We start from the raw sequence: 19773 nt of genomic DNA, 5'->3' as shown, positions 1-19773 counted from the left end.
ACACATGCCAGTGTTCCTTTTCACGGTTTAGTCCTACAAATTACGGATAATTAATTTCTTATATTACCACAAACCATTGAACCTTGAGCATGTTTCTATTTCATTTGAATATACACTGAAAGTGAACTTTCAGCTATATGCAGCTCATTTACTTACCTAAAAGTGCATACATTAGTAGTATTAGAAACAAAAGAAAGAGTAAAACGCCCCTTGTGACTGCTATGTTTTTATATATGACATTATTAGATTGTTTTTACTGATGCATCAGTGTGTGAACAGTATTTTACTGGTCGAGGTGGAGCTAGTTTTAACACCTTTAGTCTAGTCTGGTTCCTAACTTAGGGGTAGGGCCCCCTCTAAAGAGTCAAAGATAAATCTGAGGGGTTAATGGTACAGGAAAGAGGAAAAAAAATGTTGTAATTCAGACATTTGTATAATACACATTAAAGCAGAATAACATAAAATGAATGCACCTCAACACTATACCTCAAAACTGTCCCTGAGTAAATGCACTTAGTTTCCACCACTGGCTATTTATCTGTCAAAGCCTAAAGGAAGAACAACAGAGATCGCTGCAGATGTGAGGTTGTCTGGGAAGCAGTAAGCAATCATCGATGTCAAGTAAATGCAACGTGAATTTCTCTGGCATTGAAGAAATTGTGGTTTGAGAGCAGACTTTTAGATCTCAGATGGTGGATTGTTCTCAAATGCACCAACAGGAAAGACACTGGCCACAAGGCTGTAACATGACCCTGAAAATGAAATAGAGGTTAATGAATGTCCACTGGATACGACTGCCTACGTCATCTGGCATAATCTGTAAAGACTGTATGTGTGATGTGTGAAGGAAATCACATGAAATTCTTAGAGTGCGATCTGCGTATGCCTTCAGAAATAATTGTCTGCATTGTGAAACATACTGTACAGGATGTGACATCACTCCTCTCTGACATGATTCATACCCACCCATCCTTCAGTGCCAAATACCCACCATGAAAGGCACCAGTCCCCTCATCCTGTCCTCTTGAACGGCTTGTTTCAAAGTGTCTCCTCTCAGAGACAGCTGCTCATCGGTGGGCAGAAACCTGATCTTCACCAGAGAGATCAGACCTGCCTTCTCAACTGAGGAATGAGCCTAGAAAAGCAGTCAAACATCTAATCAGTTTCTCACTTTTTTCCATTTGATTGATAGAAAGTTATTTTACAATAAGTGGTAATACTGACCTGATCTGAAGCGTAGGCCACCAGTCTTGAATTCAGGACTGAGTCGTCCACGTCCTGGTCGAGCTCGGCCTGCAGCTGCAATATTTTGTCTTTCCTGGCTGCCAGCAGAGCGACCAGTGTACTCTCACTGACGGTGCCCTGACAGGAGAGATAGTAAAGACCCAGTTATCACAGAGACTACAGGTTTTTGGGTTTAAAACATATAGATCACGGTGTTGCAAGACCTGCAGTATGCCTCCACCTCTGCTGTCAGGATGGTGATGCAGGAAGAAGGAGGGGAGTCCCAGTGCTTTACACAACCAGTCCAGCACATGAATTTCCAATTCTGTACAAGCTGGGCTGGAGGCCTGTTCACAACCAGCACAGGCAGCGGAATTTATACACAGGAGTTCATTTTTGTGATGTTTTTGCTGTGTTAAGATGTGAAGAAAAAGTGCTGGTTGTCCTCTTACCCAGGTGAATCCAACACAGTTGATGGCATCAGCCAGCATGTCCCCGAGCATGGAGGGCCATGAGGTGAGGCTGGGGTAGTAGGCATGCATGTGAGGGCTCTGCCAGTGAACCACCTGGGGGGAAAGATGAGAAAATACTCCCCTCTCTGCCATATTTTCAAATTACCAGCATGATGATGGACAACAGTAGGAACTTACTCCCGGCATGATGACTCTCTCGATGTCGCTGAAGATGCTGTCCCAGTCCTCTGGCTCTGTGGGCGCAGTGTCAGGGAGAAGCTCCTTCAGGTAACCTGGCTTCACATCTGGAATCACCCTCCTCTCCCTGATTGAGCCTAGGTACTGTGTGATGTAGTCCACCAGCTCCTTACCTGATCAGTAAGAGACACTGTAACAGCTGGACACAGACAAAATGAGCCAATACAGGGAAAATGAGACTGGTGATTACCTCTGCGATTGTATTCCTCAGCCTGCATGTTGTTTGTGAGACGAGGGCTCTTTGAGTTAGTCTGTTGTCTGACAGGTGGCTGCAGTGATGCTTTGTACATTCAGTGGCAGAGATGGCAGCGCTATATAGACCCTATTGTGAAGAACACGCCCTTAGAAGGTGACGCATCCTCTTTCCATCACTGGAAGTGCGGGTCACGATCATTGACTCCACATTTGTAATAAATATTTACCCTTCTTTGCTGGTAATGATTTATTTATTCACATCTAGACACATCGAGACTCTACATGATACTGTATTCAGCATAATATTAACAACACTATCAGTGATACTTAACATATCAATGATGTGCAATATTCTTGGTGCGATATACATCAATCTTTCTGCAACCTGGAGCAAAAACACTCCATTTTGACAGAAGATGCCACAGTGTAATTATTTTCTGTGCGATATAAAATCATCAGATTATGACTTCCTATGTATCTGAAATATAGTTTCCATATGATATCTTATCACAGATTTAGAAATATGTGGAACTGATTGTGAAATATATCAAATATGTTGTCGCGATTTTGCAGTTATTTAAAAAATATATTCCATATTTTGGCTGTATAAACTTGAATATGGGAAAATAGGTAATGCAGAGTCATATTTTATAATAAACTGAACGATAATGATACTCTTAATCTTTATGTATCAGCTTTAGAGCTGGTGGTAGGTGGACAGGCGGTTTCCTCCTGTTCCCAGACATTATGCTAAGCTGGCTTCAGCTACATATTTACCGTACTGTGCGATACAGATATGAAGACGGTATCAGTCTTCTCATCTAACGCTCCACAAAAAAAGCAACTAAGCATATGTCAAAATGTCAAACTGTTCCTTTTAATTTGTGGTGTGTAACAATATTTGTACTGGATGATGATTCTTCGCATACAGATACTGTAGAGCACAGTCTAAAAAAGAAACAATGAATGAACACACAATGAAAGGTAATACGATGATGAGGGCAAACCCGTCTATGTCACAGCTTAATGCTGCCTTTTAATCGCTGACAAAGGCCGGAGCAGCACCTGGACTGTTCACACACTGCGCTGTTTGCTGTGCTTTGTGCTCCACATGTGCTCGCTCTCCTCTGGTTCTCTGCGGAAGCCAGCGGTTGGACGCAAATCTAACCATAATTCAAACACGCTGAGCAAGCACACATCAGTGTTATACCAGAGAGACGATGACGAGAGGCAGCAATTCATCCCACTGATTCAGGGAAACTGATGGAGCATCAGAGGGTGTTTTTCAGAAGCAGGGATCCTTGTTTGTCATTAATGTTAAAACTGCAGATTTAATCAACCTAGATGTTATTTTCAGGATTCAGGATTTTTTGTGATCTATTAACATGATACTGGTTTTTCTGTGACCTCTAAGAATTTGGGGTGTGCATGCTCGCCTCAGGTTTTTCGTTCCAGGAAACGTCAGTGTCGTTTTCGGTGTGAGTCTTTATACACTTGGTTTTCGGGTTGTCCCATTCTTGTGAACACGATATCTCAGGAAAGCCTTCAGGGAATTTCATTACATCTGGCACGAACTTTCACTCGGACTTAACTCATTAGAATTTAATGGTAAAAGGTCAAAGGTCACTGTGACCTCACAAAACACATTTTTGGCCATAACTCAAGAATTAATGCGCTAATTAAGACAAGATTTCACACAAATGTATCATAGGACACAGTGAAGTGATGACATTTTAACTCCAAATAAATGTCAAAGATCAACTTCACTGTGACATCAGAGATCAGAGACCTTCTATGCTGCTGGCTTGAAGATGTGTGTGAAGCATCCACATTTTACAATGTGTAGCTTCTTGGCAGCAACATCCATATTTAAAGCGTTGTATTCCACCACAAGCTCGTTGGTTCTGCTGATATCGAGCTTCAGGTGATTGCTGTTGCAATATATTTCAATAAATATTGTAAAACATTAAAGACATTCAGTAGCATTCTATATGCAAAGTCCAAACAGGACATGTTTGTTGTCCACACACCATGATGCAAAAGTACAATTGATCTTAAACCCACAAGTTCTTTGAATCTGAGCAAGAACTGCCACATAGACTTTTTGATCCCACTGAAGGCAGGAAGCCCAGGCAGTGATTAGAGTAATGGTGTGTGTGTGGTACAAGACCCAAAAATAAGTGTTATATGATATGAAGCAGAGCACACTGTGACTATTGTGCTCCTCGTGTGTCTTTACGTCCGGAAGTCTGAACCTGATGAAAGCAGGTTTAACCATAATTGTGCAATTGAAGCTCAAGCTCTGCCCTGTGACATCAAAGTCTGAGTGCTTCCTGATGGATCCCGTTCTGTTGCTTTTATTGAAAATATCATCGATGACATCGGTCCTCCACAAAGAAAGCCTCGGGCTTGATAACTCAAATGAAAAGACAGAAACAATTCATACAAACAGGATTTTGTCACGTAGTCTGACATGAGCAGACGCACACTGACTGATGATGAGGCTGTCTGTGAATAAAGGAGAACTAAGCGTGAGTTTAAAAAAGGGCTGAAACCAACAATTATTTTGATTGTTTCGTCTATAAAGTGTAAAAGAAATTGCTCATCACAATTTCTCAAAGGCCAGAGTGACGTCTTCAAATTGCTTCTTTTGTCCAACCAACAGTCCAAAACCCAAAGAGTCTAAATTTATTGTCATAAATAAAGCAACAAATTCTCCTTACATTTAAAAGAGGCTGGACCAGAAGTTATGTACGAAAAATGACTGAAACAAATAATTATCAAACTAGTTGGCAACTTTCTTTCAATAATAAATCGATTGATCGACTAATCATTGCAGCCCTGGTCTGCAACTGTTGTCTCATGTTGACAGAATTTTGGTGCAAGTGATAATAAACCTTCAGTGGCTTCTCAGCTAAGATTTAAGGCACTGCAGATTTTGCTTTTGTTTGCACAATGCATACTATATGCTGAAGGCAGGTTTGAACACAACTTATGAGTGACGACGGGCCTGTGGAGTACCTGCAGGGCTGATGAACAAATGAGATGCAGGGGAGTAGGTGGACGGGGCTGGCTAAGCAACTGCAAAGCAGGTGAGGAAAGTGGGAACAGGTGTGCGAATGGGTGGGGCAGTCAAACCGTGTGATAAATGACAGTGAGAGGGTCACCACTTACGTACTCCTGAGCAAGACCTTTTACCTCTAACAGCTCCTGTGGTGCCTCTTTGTGGCCAGCAGATCATACTGATGTGCAGCTTCCTGGTGTGAATGTCAGTGTGTACTGTGCTCTGATTTACTCTTATCTTATTTTACTTCTGTGTATCCCTTTGTTAATTCTTAAAAGTGCCCATACAAAAATGGCCTCGGAGAAGAACTTCTGGATAATGTTTAAACCCGATATAAAAAATGTTATTGTTTATGTCATCTTAAAAGTTCATTGCACAATCAAACAGTAACAGCCTCTAAACACTGATGTATGTATTCTTTGCCACTTCAGCGAAAACCACAATGTGTTGCATGAGCCGAGCTGGAAAATTACATGTTAGGTTTTTAGACGACGTTGACCTCAAACATGATTATCGGTTTGCATACATCTTTTCAATTTTAGAAGTACTTTTATATGCTTGCATCTATGCTTTGATAAGGACACGCTCTATATATCACTTTATAAGAGTATGTTACCGTACTTCACATGATATTAAACAAAAAACTGTTTTATTTATTCAGTATGGGCTGATTTGTATTGGTGTGTGTCTCACTTGTCTTTGGCCCACTGCACAAGTAAACCAGTGACACACGAGACTGGTGGTGTATATGTAGGAGAAGTATGAATGTGCAAAACAAAGTAAAGATAAACACATGTTATGCACGGAACAGCTGGACAACATACCAGTATCAGACTGACACTGTAGACTGTATAGGCCTATGTAAGGCTGTTGTTGTGTGGGAGTACAGGGAAGTACATAGAAATGGAAAGATTAACAACAGGACTTGTCAGGAATGCATCTGACTGGTTTATGAACAATGCAAACAATCTGACGAATGTCATGAGATGTGATGATCGCATGCAGGATATGAAAAGGAGAAAGCATTCTCACTGAGCTATAAAAATCGGGTTGTTGGACCTGAAAGAAAAGGATTTTGTGCATTTTTTAGAGGGGCTGGGGTCAGTATTGACAAGGTGAGACAGGACCATGAAAGTGGTCAGCGAAGCAGGAAACTCATTCCAGAAGGTGGCAGCACTGCAACATTAAGGAAGTCAGCTGAAACCTGGCAGACGAAGAAGAGGAGGAGGAGGAGGAACAAGGAATCAGGAATCAGCTGTCAAAAAAGTAGCTAAAGTGTAAGCAACGGATCAGAAAGAGGTAAATTTTACGTCCACATGATCTCATCAAACAATCGGTCCCTATATATGTGTCGGTATTATTGTTGGAGGGTATCTATTTACTGTTGAATGTGATGATAGCCGTGACTACCTGTGCTGTAGTTGCTAACCTACCGCTCAACTTAACTGCGTGAGCTCAGAGCGTAGCTTGCTAACTGGCGTAGCTAGCTGGCTAATTCGGAATGAAACAAAGCTACTTCAGTTAACATTTGATTAGCTAAATGGCGTTTATATTAAACCAGTGAATCGTTGAATAAGATGCCTGCCAGCCGACCAGCAGACATCCAGTGGAAGCGGATGGTCGTGGCTAACGTTTGCCATTAAACTATTCCATGTTGTTGTCGTCAGTGTTGACATATCCTGCGCCAGCTAACTACAACCACAAGCTAACAAACTGTTGGCTAATGCGCTAACGGTAAGAGCAACATTCTGCTATAGCTGGGTGTAACTCACCATTAAAATGTCACGTTTTCATTTTAACGTATCCTAATCCGGCCATTTTTAAATGCTACGTGACAGCTAGCGGTAAACGGAAACTCATTTCGTTTTACTCTTATGTCGCTGAGACGTTACTCGTAATATTGTAAGCTAGCAGTAACTTATGCTAAACGTTAGCTAACGTCGCTCAGTCATAGACGCGACTGGAGCAGGAATTGTTGAATGTTTTGGAAACAGCGTGTGTTTACTGTACTTTGCCATCATCTTTCCAGAGATGTTCAGTGCTGGTGTACAGCACTGACTGCTTGACTGTCTGTGAGCTCTGACTGAACACACCCGCGAAGATGCCTGCAGTATCCACCGGGGTCAAGGAGCTGTATCTGTCCACATCTCTGGGAGACCTCAATAAAAAGGCAGAAATTAAACCAGACAAGACAAGCACCAGAAGGTAACGTCAGGTTGCCTGTTAACTGTTGTCAACCCAGCATAGTATACACTGATTATGTGACACCAGTGATACAATTAATCAGAATCCATGAAAACAAACCTGTGACATGGAGGAATTGTGAATTTATCACCGCTTTTCTAGCATCACTTAGTGATTGCATGATAATTAAAGTCATTTTTTTTATTTGCTGTGTTGCAGCTATGTTCAGAGTGCCTGCAAAATCTTCAAGGCGGCAGAGGAGTGTCGCCTGGACAGAGATGAGGAGAAATCTTACGTACTGTACATGAAGTATTTAACAGTATATGACATCATCAAGAAAAGACCAGACTTCAAGCAGCAACCGGTAGAGTTGATAACTGTGAAACTGTAAATTCTGTGTATTTTTACCACTGAACTAAATGTGCTTTTTATGCAAAGACATGTTGACTAGTGGAAATGTATGAAGAATTGAGTCATTTCTGAGTAACTCTTTTCTCTCCCAATGTACAAAGGAGTATTACATGACCATGCTTGGACCATCCAGCTTTAAGAAAGCCATTGAAGAAGCTGAGAAACTCTCTGAAAGCCTTAAACTCAGGTTAGAGGCTTTAGTTGTCTGACATTCTTGTGTACCCACCTTATTTTTTAATGCATAAGCTGCCAGATAGGGCATCAGAACGTGAGTATTTAATCACATTTTTCTGTTTTTCTCTCTAGGTATGAAGAAGTTGAGGTTCGAAAAAAGCTTGAGGAGAAGGAGAGACAAGAAGAGAAGAAAAGGAAGGAGGAAATACAAGAGAAAGATGGTGGTCGAGGCTCTCCAAAAGCATCATCACTAAGGAAGAAGGACAACAAACAGGTAGAGATGTCAGATAGTAAACATGCTGTCATGGTGTCTGCATATTAAAACATATTCACATGAGACCGACACTTTGTTTAAATGAGATATACTTTAGTCTTTGTGTCTAAACGTTTTGCAAGTGGATGATTAGGTTGCAGTTTTTTGTTGTGCCCAGTCAGAGATGAGTTTTAATATGAATTAACATGGTTGGGATTTATTTGAATCTACACTCAACAAGTCAGCTCTTAAGTCTACGTCCACATCAGACAAGTAACAACAGCGACACTTAATAACAAGGTACAAAGTTCATTTAGCATTGTGAAACACAGGATTATTCAAGAAATTATACAAGTTGTAGTCCCTTAACTGCTCCTTCAAAAATTCTTTTATTGGATAGATGAATAAGTCATAAGATAAACTATTATTTATGGTGGTGCGTGAAGGATGAATTGAGGAGTCTGACAGCCTGAGATAAGAAGCCGTTCTGTAGCCTGGTGATACGGCAGCGGATGCTTCTGTATTGCTGGCCAGGTTGCAGCAGACTTTGGCTGGAGTGGATATTACCTTTTAAAATACAATAGCAAAGAAATGAATGGCAGTGTTGTAAGTAATGGTATTTTTTTTTGTCATGTAAAGTTACTTTATGTAAGAAGAAATCCGTCCAAAAGGAGTCAGTCAAATCAGCCATTAGCATATTAACAAGATAATTGTTTCAGCATCCGTTCTGTGTTTCTGTATGTCAGGTGAAAGGAGAACAGAATGAACTGAAGAACGCCACCTCGAAAGGTAAGCTTCACAACACAAGAGGAAATTCCTGCCATTGTGTTTAATCTCAAACCTGTGACGACTTTTTCAATTCGGCTTGAGTCACCGTGTTTCGTCTTGTGTTGATCTGATGACTTTATCTGATAGCTGCAACGCCAGCCGGCGGGATCACGGCTGAGAAACTTTTCCACATGATGAAGGACCAGACAATGACAATAATTGTCATGGATGCGCGCAGCCACAGGGACTTTGAGGAGTCTCACATTCAGGTCCCGGCCCAGACCTGCATCAGTGTGCCTGAGGAGGCCATTAGCCCAGGGTGAGAAAGTAGCATTGAGACTGTAGCGTAACCATTATCTAGCTTTGGGACTCATTATAGGAATGAATCTGTCATCTCATTTCCTTTGTTAACTTGTTTTTCTGTTCCCTTCTTTGTAATTAACTGTCAAACATTGAAAGAGTCTCAACTCCTAAACCTGACCTCATGAACTGGAATGTCATGACTTTTCAGAATCACTGTGAATCAGATCGAGGCAAAGCTGCCGGACGTGTCTAAAGACCATTGGAGGCGGCGGGGTTTTGTGGATTATGTAATCCTGCTGGACTGGTTCAGTTCTGTCACTGATCTTAGACTCGGCACCACCTTACAGAGCCTCAAAGATGCCCTCTATAAGGTAACTCTGTGTGTGTGTGGGTCACAACAGCAGAATTTTCCAGTGAGCTACAATAACGTGTTTGTACACTCCACAGTGGGACAGCATCACCATCCTGCGGAGTGAGCCAATGGTGTTGGAGGGAGGCTATGAGAACTGGCTGTTGTTTTACCCCATGTACACAACCAACGCTAAAGTTCGGCCCCCTAGACAGAATATCATCAGCACCCTCCCTCAGTGTGAGTATCGCCAGCACAGCACGCACGTTCCAGCTTTGGCTCTTTGTATTCATTAGTGCCCGGGCTTTAATTTATTACCAGGATTTGTGTTTATGCAACTGCTGTTACTTTAAAACAAAGTGGAAAATACACCAGCAGCCTACTTAATACAGAAAACTGTCCAAAGGGCCCGGAGACCCAGTTTTCGTCGTCACCATTGGTCAGGTGGTGATCTTCATGGATGTTTTTAGAGGGAGGTTTTTATGGAGGGTCCCCCAGGTGAACACGGAGAGAACATGCAAACTCCACACAGAAATGCCCCTTTTTTCCTCGAGCAGCAGGCAACGAAGGCATGGTGGAGGACACGCCCCCGGTGCCCACAGCGGGAATCGGGACCTTCTAGCTGTGAGGCGACAGTGTTACTACCTGTGCTGCCATGCCACCTAGGTGTTTGTAAGTGTAATGTTTTTAAGAAAATGATTCTCTCTGAGATTTATTTTTCTTTCTTTTCCAGTGAACTTTAGCTACCCATCCCTAGAGGACCCAAAGCCTCCGACCCCACCTCCACCGCAGCCTCAGATCGTGCCGGAGCCTCAGGAACCCTCCGCTCCTGTGGTGGTGAATGGGGTTGCACCAGCCGAACCCCCCAAAGACCAGAAAACTTCCACAGTTGCTTACAGTTTGCCAGACACTGTGGATTCCCCCGTCACAGGCTCCACAAACACTGGGCTTGACCTCAGTAAGAAGGGCCCTGCGGCAGGCACACCCAGCCAGTCACCTGCGACAGCCAAGGCCTTCCCACAGGTACTGTATTGACCCTGATAACTAATGGGCTACAAAACATGAAGGAGTCCAAGTGTGTCAAACATCACTCACGTATTGTCCTCTTTTTTTGTCCCAGTTTGATCGTACCAAGAAACCCTCCGTCCTTGTGTCGGACGAGCCCAAGCCCAGCCAGAACGGGTCCGCGAAGGACTCCACCCAGAACGGCCCATTTGTCCCTGACCGCTCAGTCAAACCGTCCTTCAACTCCAACGCTTCTCTGTCTAAGGAAGAACAAAGCCAGATACACTCTGAGGCGGTGGCAGTGATGGAGAAGGCGAGGCAAGAGCAGGAGAAACGCAACCAGGAGCGTCGTTCAGAGGAGGAGAGACGGGAGAAGGAACAGAGGGACAAGGAGTTGAAAGAGAGGCTGGAAAGCGAGGAGCGTGATAAGAAGAGGAAGGAGGAGGAGGAGAAAGGACACCAGGAGAAGAAGAAACTCGAAAGGCAGAGGGCAGAAGAGGAGGAAGACAAAGAGAACAAGGTGTGGGAGGAGAAAGAGAGGAGGGGAAAGGAGCAGAACTCCGATACACCCTCCAAGAGTATGTCTCTGGACTCGCCTGCTCCCAACCATATTGTTAGTGAAATTAAGGTGAGTCGTCTTTTCTGTTAATCCCCTCCGCACCGCTAACATCAGAGTCCTTTAAAGTCTAGTGTCTTGATCTGTGATTAAAAGGAAAACACAAATCCACATGTCCACAACACACAGCCCATCAGTCAGTTCAGATGAAATGAAAGATTAAAGACTGATTTTTAAAGATAAAACATCCAATAATGTAATCCGTTTTGTACAGCTGCATATGTAACCTACATCTGACCCAGAGACTGCTAGCTGTCTGCAGCAGTGGTTCCACACACTTCATCTAAACTGCATAATTACACAGAATTGCATTACAGAAGTACCAAAAAAAGTCAAGTTTCCTTTTCAGTTCTGTCTGCACGCTTCCTCTCCCACGCTCACCGCATTGACCCACTCAGACTGACCGCCACTGTGTGTTAATCTGCGTCACTGTCAGTCTTAGTGGAGTAAATGACAGACTCATATCCTATTTAGATAAACTAAATATGCAGTTTGGTCTATGAGTCTGACGGTTTTGTAGAGAACTTTAAAGTAAATTGTGTGTGTGTGTGTGTGTTTATTCCACAGAGGGAGCCCCTGACAAGAGCAAGGAGTGAGGAGATGGGTAGAAGTGTACCAGGCCTTCCTGACGGCTGGATGAAGGTACCAGATGTTTAATATATTCAGTGCTTTGAAGTTATTGTAGCTGAATTTCAAACAGAGAAAAGCTAAAAGTATTTATTTCTTCATGCCTGAGAGCTATTTTTTCATTCTCACCCCTCCATTTTTAGTTCCTTGACACAGTGACGGGGACCTACCGATACTACCATTCTCCAACCAACCGCGTGCACCTGTACCCCCCTGAGGTCACCGTTCCCCAGACCCCTCCCTCCACACCGCCAACAGTCAAACAGAAACCGCCACAACCAGCTGAGCCCGACGTCAACCGTGAACGAGAGCGGGAGCAGTCTAAACTGAAACGCTCCTACTCCTCTCCCGATATCAGCCAGGACCTGAGAGAGGAGGCCCAGAAGAAGGCCGCCGCCCCGACCACTGCTGCTGTCATACCCACCATCAACAGGGAGACCAAGTAAGGCCGCAAATGTTATGTGCATGAAATGTGTAGATATATTTTGCCGTGCAGCATCCAGAATCAGTGCTTACTGGGTTCAGCCCCCCAGTCACTTCCAGGATGTTACAGCACCTGAATTAAGTGGACTGTGTCTCGCATCGAGCATCTGTTATCATAATCTACTTGCCCTTTATTCCTTTGGATATATTTCACATTGCATTTCCTTTAGTCTTGCCTCTGAAGAAACTAGTCTGGTATTCTCTCATCGTGCTCCTCTGCCCTCCAGACCCCCCACTGCTAAAGTCTATTCTAAAGTGGAGATTGCTCGGCCTTCGGCTGCCAAAATTCGCAACCTGAATCCTACATTTGGAGGCCTGGGTGCATCACTGACCGGCCTTCGTAACCTGGGCAACACATGCTACATGAACTCCATCTTGCAGTGTCTGTGTAACACCCCTGCCATGGCAGAGTACTTCAACAACAATTACTACATGGAGGACATCAACAGGTCAGGGCCCAGAGAAATGGAAGTACTTACCATGAATCCTCGGGTATGAGGGAAATATTGAACATCTCTGTTTCTTCTTCCAGGTACAACATCCTTGGCCATAAAGGGGAGGTGGCGGAGGAGTTTGGTGTGATCATGAAAGCCCTGTGGGCCGGTCTGTACAAGTGCATCAGCCCACGGGACTTCAAGATCACCATAGGCAAGATCAATGAGCAGTTTTCTGGCTATGACCAGCAAGACTCTCAGGAGCTGCTGCTGTTCCTCATGGATGGGCTCCACGAGGACCTCAACAAGGTAGTGGCACACTTTTATCCTGCAGCTCTACGGCATAACCACGAGTGTATCATAATTAAAGTGTTTAAAAAGGTTTTGATATCTGCTCGGAGCAAAAAGAAAAGAACACTTACATCTAAATATGCTCACACGAATTTAATATTGAGTGAATATAAGTAATTAATCCCTTTCAACCATGGCTTTCTAAGGCTTGCCTTCTACTGCCCCTGTATGTCACTGCACATTTGTCTGTTAACAATGTAAAACTTAGTCTTTTATCATTTTCCTTCTTTCTGTTTTTTCACCGGGTTTCATTTTGATGGCAAATTAGAGAGTAAGTAACTAGCTGTGTGTCCTTGGTCCTCCTGCAGCAGTGTGAGTGTGGCGTGTCTGCATCTGTCTGGTCTGATGCTCTGTCAGAACCTCTGTGCATGTAGACCCAAGACATGCCTCATTGCCTGTGTCGACCGATTTTACCGGCTTCATGTGCATTTGAATGGGGGAGAGGACAGTGCGAATTGGTAAAAAGGCTGAAAATGATCATTTCATAGCTTGATATTTTTCTATTTTTAAACATCAAACCTGATTGTTCTTCTGAGACATTTTTCCATCATGTGAAGGATGTTGTTAAGCTTCAGAAAAGATGCTGCTTGGAGCTCGGAGATAGCTGTGATACTGCCCGCCCGGGGTCGAGTTGAAGTAGTACATTCACCCCGTTTTACTTACCAAGCCGTCCATTCTTTGAAAATTGAAATGACGATACGCCAGTTCGTTTGTAACAGCTGATGATGTGCATTTCTCATGACACACTCTCCATCTCATCACATCCCCTTTGTGTGATGTTCAGACCTGTCTGCCATCAGGCTGGCCCAGTCCCAGTCCACTTTGTCTCTCCAGGCTAATTGATAAATCAGTCAGTCTCATTGACGAGATATTAATTAGCAAGTGTTAACCTGTCTTTCATTTCTTCCTGCCTATGGTAATGAGAGTGAACCGGCTGAACTGCATGCTATTGAGGCTGAAAGAAATTAGATTGAATACAGAGTTTATCACTTGAAATTCAGACTGTAGTTCTCATTGAGTTCTGTTCATTTCACTGCTAACTGCAAGGTTAGAAATTATGACCAGTGTATTCTGTAGCAGTCAGAGCTGTAGTTGGGTCATGAAGGCAGGCTCACACCTACAGCTGCGGTTGTTCCATCATGTTGTTTTTCTGTCTCTGGCCTCAGGCGGACAACAGGAAGCGGTACAAAGAGGAGGAAAATGACCATTTGGATGATAAGACGGCGGCCGACCTGGCTTGGAGCAAACACAAGCTGCTGAACGAGTCCATCATTGTAGCGCTGTTCCAAGGCCAGTTCAAGTCCACTGTGCAGTGTCTGACCTGCCACCGCAAGTCACGGACATTTGAGACCTTTATGTACCTGTCGCTGCCTCTGGCCTCCACCAGCAAGTGCAGCCTGCAGGTCAGTCAGACGTTTAACGCGTGCATCAGAGCACGTGTCAGGTGTTTGAGTGTTCAATTGCCTTTTCGGTTCTCGGATTCATTGCTGAAGGCTATGAAAACATTGAGTTTAATGTGTGGGCAGCACAGGCTTTGTCATTCTTGAGTGAAACGTTTGCTCCTCCTCGGCAGGATTGTCTGAGGCTGTTCTCGAAGGAAGAGAAGCTGACCGACAACAACAAGGTGTTCTGCAGACACTGCAAGGCCCACAGAGACTCCACCAAGAAACTGGAGATCTGGAAGGTCCCACCCATTCTCCTGGTGCACTTAAAACGGTCTGTAGTACGTTTGCATTAAAAGTGACGTAGACTCAGACCAAACGTTTTCTCACTTTAGTTGCGTTTCTGCTGCCTGGCACGGCTCGACTGTCCTGTGTTGCAGGAGTGATGATGCTCTGACAAATCAGTGGTCTGCAGTGCTTTCATGTCAGCTTTTAGTATCAGCTCAGCTGGCCGAGGTGGTGTCAAAAAACCTGCTTTCCACAATGGAAAAAGAAATAAAATACAGTGTTTCCTCTACATTCATTTAGGAGTGGCGGGCCGCCATACCTGAATCCTAGCTGCCGCTCTTTCAAATTACTTTCTTTTTTTTTTATTGTCGCAAATACACCACCGCCACATGTCTCCACCTTCACAGCAGAGTCCGACATTAAATACTCGCGAGAGCGCGGCCTTGAAAGTGACATCACATCAAGCACCCAGGCACCAGGTCAGAGAGTCAGAGGAGTGTCGTCTTGCAAAATAGGGCAGCGACTTACTGGAGAAAAGGTAGACTTATTAGCATAAGATAACTCAGAATAGATTTTACAAGTTAATTAGACATTCACGAAATATTGATGGCCAGCTAACGTTACGTAACATCGGTAGCTTAAGTTAACTGGGCCCGGTGCCAACTCAGTACTGGCTAACGTGAGTAAAATAATTGATAGCATTAAACTAATATCTACACGCCATGATGTAACTGCTGACTGCATTTTCAGATGAGCTTGTTCAAATATTTCTTTAAGAAGAGAAAGACAGCTGATGAAGATGACGCTTGTCAGTAGTGATGTGTCGGTCGCGAATGAAACGGCTCTCAGAGCCGCTCTTCGAGGTGAACGATCGGAGCTGGCTCCTGTCTGGGAGCCGGAGCGCGAGCCGCTTTGTTGTTTTTTTTTTGTTTTTTTTTTCCCTCGACTTTTTTTCCGTTCAAGCCACACGTGATTGGTCAACTACATGATGTGTGGTGGCTTCAGTGTGTACGCACTGAGCAGGAGGGGGAAGAACAGGGGTTACAGACACAGCGCGCACACACACACACACACACACACACACACACACACACACACACACAGAGCCGCGACAGACAAAACAACATGAATGGTGAGAAAATGAGTAACAGGAAATGCAGTAAAATTTGTGTTAAATTTATGTTTTGTGCATTAGTAATTAATCCATCCATCCATTTTCTATACCGCCCATCCCTCTCGGGGTTGCGGAGGGGCTGGAGCCTGTCCCAGCTGTCAATGGGCGAGAGGCGGGGTACACCCTGAGCCTACTGAGCACCTGATGAGCATGTTTTTGGTCTGTGGGAGGAAGCCGGAACCCACGCATGCACGGTAAAAACATGCAAACTTCACACAGAAAGGCCCGACCCAGGGATCGAACCGGCAACCTTCTTGCTGTGAGGCACGCGCACTACCAGCTGCGCCGTCCTAGTAATTAATTTTACACATAATTTTACATTATTTTGGTAATAAATTAATTTGAGCAACAAAAAATCTGAGGAGCCACTCGAGAGCTGAAAGAGCCGGCTCTTTTATGAGAGCCGAGCCGTGAGAAGCGGCTCTCTTAAAAGAGCTGGAGTTCCCATCACTACCACTTTGGGTTTTTTTGTTTTTTTTTTCTCGAGCGGGCGTTACAGACACAGTGCACGCACGCACACACACATTTAGCCTTTAAAGAGCAATTTTCAACTGGCCATTCAATAAATAGGTTGTAAAAGTAAAATCTGCAGTCAAGTGTCATTTGTTTATGCCGCCATGGCTCCCCGGAGAGCCTGCCCCCGCTGCTGAAGAAAATCCTGGAGGAAACACTGAAATAAATCTTGATCCGAGCCGCAACATGCAGTGGAAACAGGCTTTTAGTAAAACTATTCTCTGGGCTTTTGGAAATTTGTGTTCGCTCTCTTCCTCAATGGGTTTTTTTTTTTCTTCTGCAGATTCTCCTATGAGGGTAGATGGAAGCAGAAGCTGCAGACGTCTGTAGACTTCTCTTTAGACAATCTGGACCTGAGCCAGTACGTCATCGGACCCAAACAGAACCTGAAGAAATACAGCCTTTATGGAGTTTCTGTGAGTAGACGTTACATTTTCTTTTAAAATCATAATAACCTCTCTGTATTTGATGACAGTGTAGAATACAGAGCAACCTGGTATTCTTGCAGTTATTATGAAGCTTAATCTTTTACATCTTTCATAACGCTGTCTGTCCCTTGACTGGAATCATAGCAAAACACATTTCAACAGGCAAGCTTAGATGAGAACGAGTTCGGAGATGTTTGTCATGAACACAAACTGCAGCTCCAGGTACTTTGTCAGTAACAATTAAAGATTACCCGGCTGTATGGACGAGCTTAACCGTCTTCCTCTCCACTGCCAGAACCACTACGGGGGTTTGGATGGCGGCCACTACACAGCCTACTGTAAGAACGGCCTCAAACAGCGCTGGTACAAGTTTGACGACCACGAGGTGTCTGAAATCTCCACCTCCTCCGTCAAGTCCTCCGCGGCCTACATCCTGTTTTACTCCACCCTGTGACGGAGCTGTAGGGCACGAAGAGGGAACACTCCAGCAGGGCAGCGATGCTCAAGCCTAGAGGTTGTTTTTTCCTTTTTCTTTTCGAAATCACAGGACCTGGCGCACGTAGTTGCGGGTAAACTGGTCGCGTACGTGCAGGCGAGGACGTTCTCCGGCGAGCGGCTGTGAGAGCCCGTCTCGCCGCGGACCGGAGAAAGGCGCAGGCACACTGCGCAATGCTTCAGCTACTAGAGGATCTTATACCTGTTAAAACATGCCGTCTGTTCGTATTACTGATAATCTAGAGACTAAACAGATGCTCCTTCTACTCTGATTTCTATACCTTGATGGTTGTGTTGTAGGGCAGACAGCTGGCTCAGATGCTCTTCACTGTCTTTTCCGTTGCACCCAGTGTGGACGGCCGTATCGCAGAACTGATCTTCAGCTTCCTCGTACTGTGCACACACCAGGGTTAACAGTTAGATGCCGTGTACATACCTACCGATGCTGATGTTGCACATTGAAAAATGTAAATACTCGAGGGCAAGGTGTTTATCTGTTAAGTGACCAAATGATCTTTTTTTTTTTTTTCTTCTTGAAAGTAGCAGCCATCATAGTATCACCATAATCATAAAGACAAACCACATGTTTTAGGGGTTCAACTCTTTAGCCTTCTGATGTTTAACATGATCCTAAAGGGGACGGAGGAGACTGCGAGTGTTGAATTTTGCATCCTTCCCACTGTGAGAAGAGGGAATTGAGATTGTCGCTTGTTCATATTAGCCTCATTCTTGCACTTACACAATATGCAATCAGTTTAAGTTGTTTATTTAGATCACAGTGTTAAACAGCGGACATTAATGCTCCACTCCAGAATGCTTTAAAATGATGCTGACGCTGAAATCCTGTCTGTCTTGCTCGGTTCAGCCAGTGACAGAAGAACCTACCTGCTTCTATAAAGTTTGTTGTAGAATTTATTCTCTGTTCAACATACTCGACTCTTTACATTATTATACTCAAACACAAAAGCTATTCGGGGGTAAATATGGCTGGGATGACTGGGCGTCCTTCTTGGCTGGTCCTGGTTTTCAGGGTCGTTTCTCGGAGGCTGTAATTTTGATTGAGCTGATTCTTTTTTTTTTTCTGCGTTCAGGACTGACCCGGGAGAATATGAAGATTTGAGAAATTGACCTTGCTCATTTCCGCGAGTGCTTTAGTGTCAATATTTGCTGCCTGACTTACTGACTGACCGAGCAAGCACAAAGTAAACTGATGTTTTTTCTGAACGGACCAGAGATGTGAGGTGGCAGGATTCGACTCTTTACTTCCTGACTACAGTTTTATTGCCTAGCATGAGAACATAATCTGTTTTGTTTTCACTTGTACGTTGATTTAATTTCTTAATGCTCTAAAAAACAATTGTTTCAGATATAACGATTATATTAACCTCAAACAACTCATATGACTATTTATTAAAACTGCTTCAAATTAGTGTGTGCGTTTGTGCATTTCATTCTGAGGTTAGACGACAAAACGGTGTATCAACATTACACACAAACTATAATAATGGCACACAGGTCAATGCTGGATCTTTAAATTTATTGAAGTACAGGTGTGTAGAGGACTTGCAAACAATAAAGAGGAAGCTGAAACTCAGCCCCCTCCTGGGTTTAGCACACCGGTCAGAGATCTCAGACTCCGTGGATCTTTGGCTTTGGGAAGGGCTTGCGGCTGTAAAGCAGCATGTAGGCGTTTGGAGATTGCACGAGGCTGTCCTGTACCTCTCTGACGGCTGAGTCGTCAAAACAGTGCCAGGTCCTGCTCAGGGCATTATGACACAGAGCCGTGTAGTGTCCCATGTTCAGGTTACCTGTGTGAATCTAGAGAAGGAAAGATGTGAAAAGTCATCTCCAGGGAGACAGAAAAGAAGTTGTTTTTATTTCAGTGCTGTGCACTTTTGTGTAGCCATCGTGTAAGAAAATTTAACCTGCAAGCTGCTGCAGTTTATTTCTATACTGTGACACAATGCCATCCCAAAATAAAAGGGAATGATTGACTACATAAGCTACAAAAATCACTAAAATCATGTTTTTACAAAATGAAAAGTCTTGACGATGAATATCAAAATCCATCAGTATCACAACAGCACAGCAACACAGTGTTTAACGTAAAAACACATCGAGCTGCACCTTCCAGATTTAAGAAATCAGCTGTTTGTAGTGGCTAAAGGGAAAATGTGTGTTCACTCACCACGACAGCATACAGGCGGTATGAAGAGTAAGAGGTGTTCTGCACCGAGCTGGAGAGAAATGGAGTGAGATCGAGCTTCGGGGAGAACGTAACATTCGTCCTCAGTTTCACCTGGTTCTTCCCCTTACAACCAAACCTGCAGAGGAAGTATTAC

General features: G+C 43.8%; 2 protein-coding genes across 3 annotated transcripts in view; one reads left to right on the top strand and one right to left on the bottom strand.

Annotated features, from left to right (window-relative positions):
• Positions 1-2152, bottom strand: part of hdc (histidine decarboxylase) — a 4516-nt gene extending 2364 nt beyond the window's left edge. The window contains exons 1-6 of the mRNA XM_070962338.1: positions 2125-2152; positions 1875-2047; positions 1677-1790; positions 1449-1571; positions 1225-1362; positions 992-1135 (exon numbers count right to left, since the gene is read on the bottom strand). Of these exons, the coding sequence (XP_070818439.1) occupies positions 992-1135; positions 1225-1362; positions 1449-1571; positions 1677-1790; positions 1875-2047; positions 2125-2152 (720 nt within the window). The remainder of the gene's footprint in view (positions 1-991; positions 1136-1224; positions 1363-1448; positions 1572-1676; positions 1791-1874; positions 2048-2124) is intronic.
• A 4247-nt stretch (positions 2153-6399) lies between these two features.
• On the top strand, positions 6400-18861 carry usp8 (ubiquitin specific peptidase 8). 2 transcript variants are annotated; one of them, XM_070961906.1, is made up of 19 exons: positions 6400-6492; positions 7223-7398; positions 7597-7741; positions 7890-7975; positions 8095-8236; positions 8962-9004; positions 9131-9302; positions 9495-9657; positions 9734-9875; positions 10369-10658; positions 10756-11268; positions 11824-11898; positions 12027-12325; positions 12594-12815; positions 12899-13109; positions 14318-14554; positions 14725-14867; positions 16792-16924; positions 17232-18861. In XM_070961906.1, the coding sequence occupies exons 2-19, from the start codon at positions 7295-7297 to the stop codon at positions 17388-17390; spliced, it is 3279 nt and encodes a 1092-aa protein (XP_070818007.1). In that variant the 5' UTR covers positions 6400-6492; positions 7223-7294; the 3' UTR covers positions 17391-18861. The 2 variants fall into 2 exon arrangements, with proteins under 2 accessions (XP_070818007.1, XP_070817996.1); XM_070961895.1 differs by having other exon boundaries at positions 6403-6492; positions 12899-13112; positions 17232-18855.
• Positions 18862-19773: the final 912 nt, after the last annotated feature.

Source organism: Chaetodon trifascialis, chromosome 1, assembly GCF_039877785.1.
Source record: "Chaetodon trifascialis isolate fChaTrf1 chromosome 1, fChaTrf1.hap1, whole genome shotgun sequence".
Classification (NCBI taxonomy): Eukaryota; Metazoa; Chordata; class Actinopteri; order Chaetodontiformes; family Chaetodontidae; genus Chaetodon; species Chaetodon trifascialis.
This window is presented reverse-complemented; position numbering and strand designations above follow the sequence as displayed.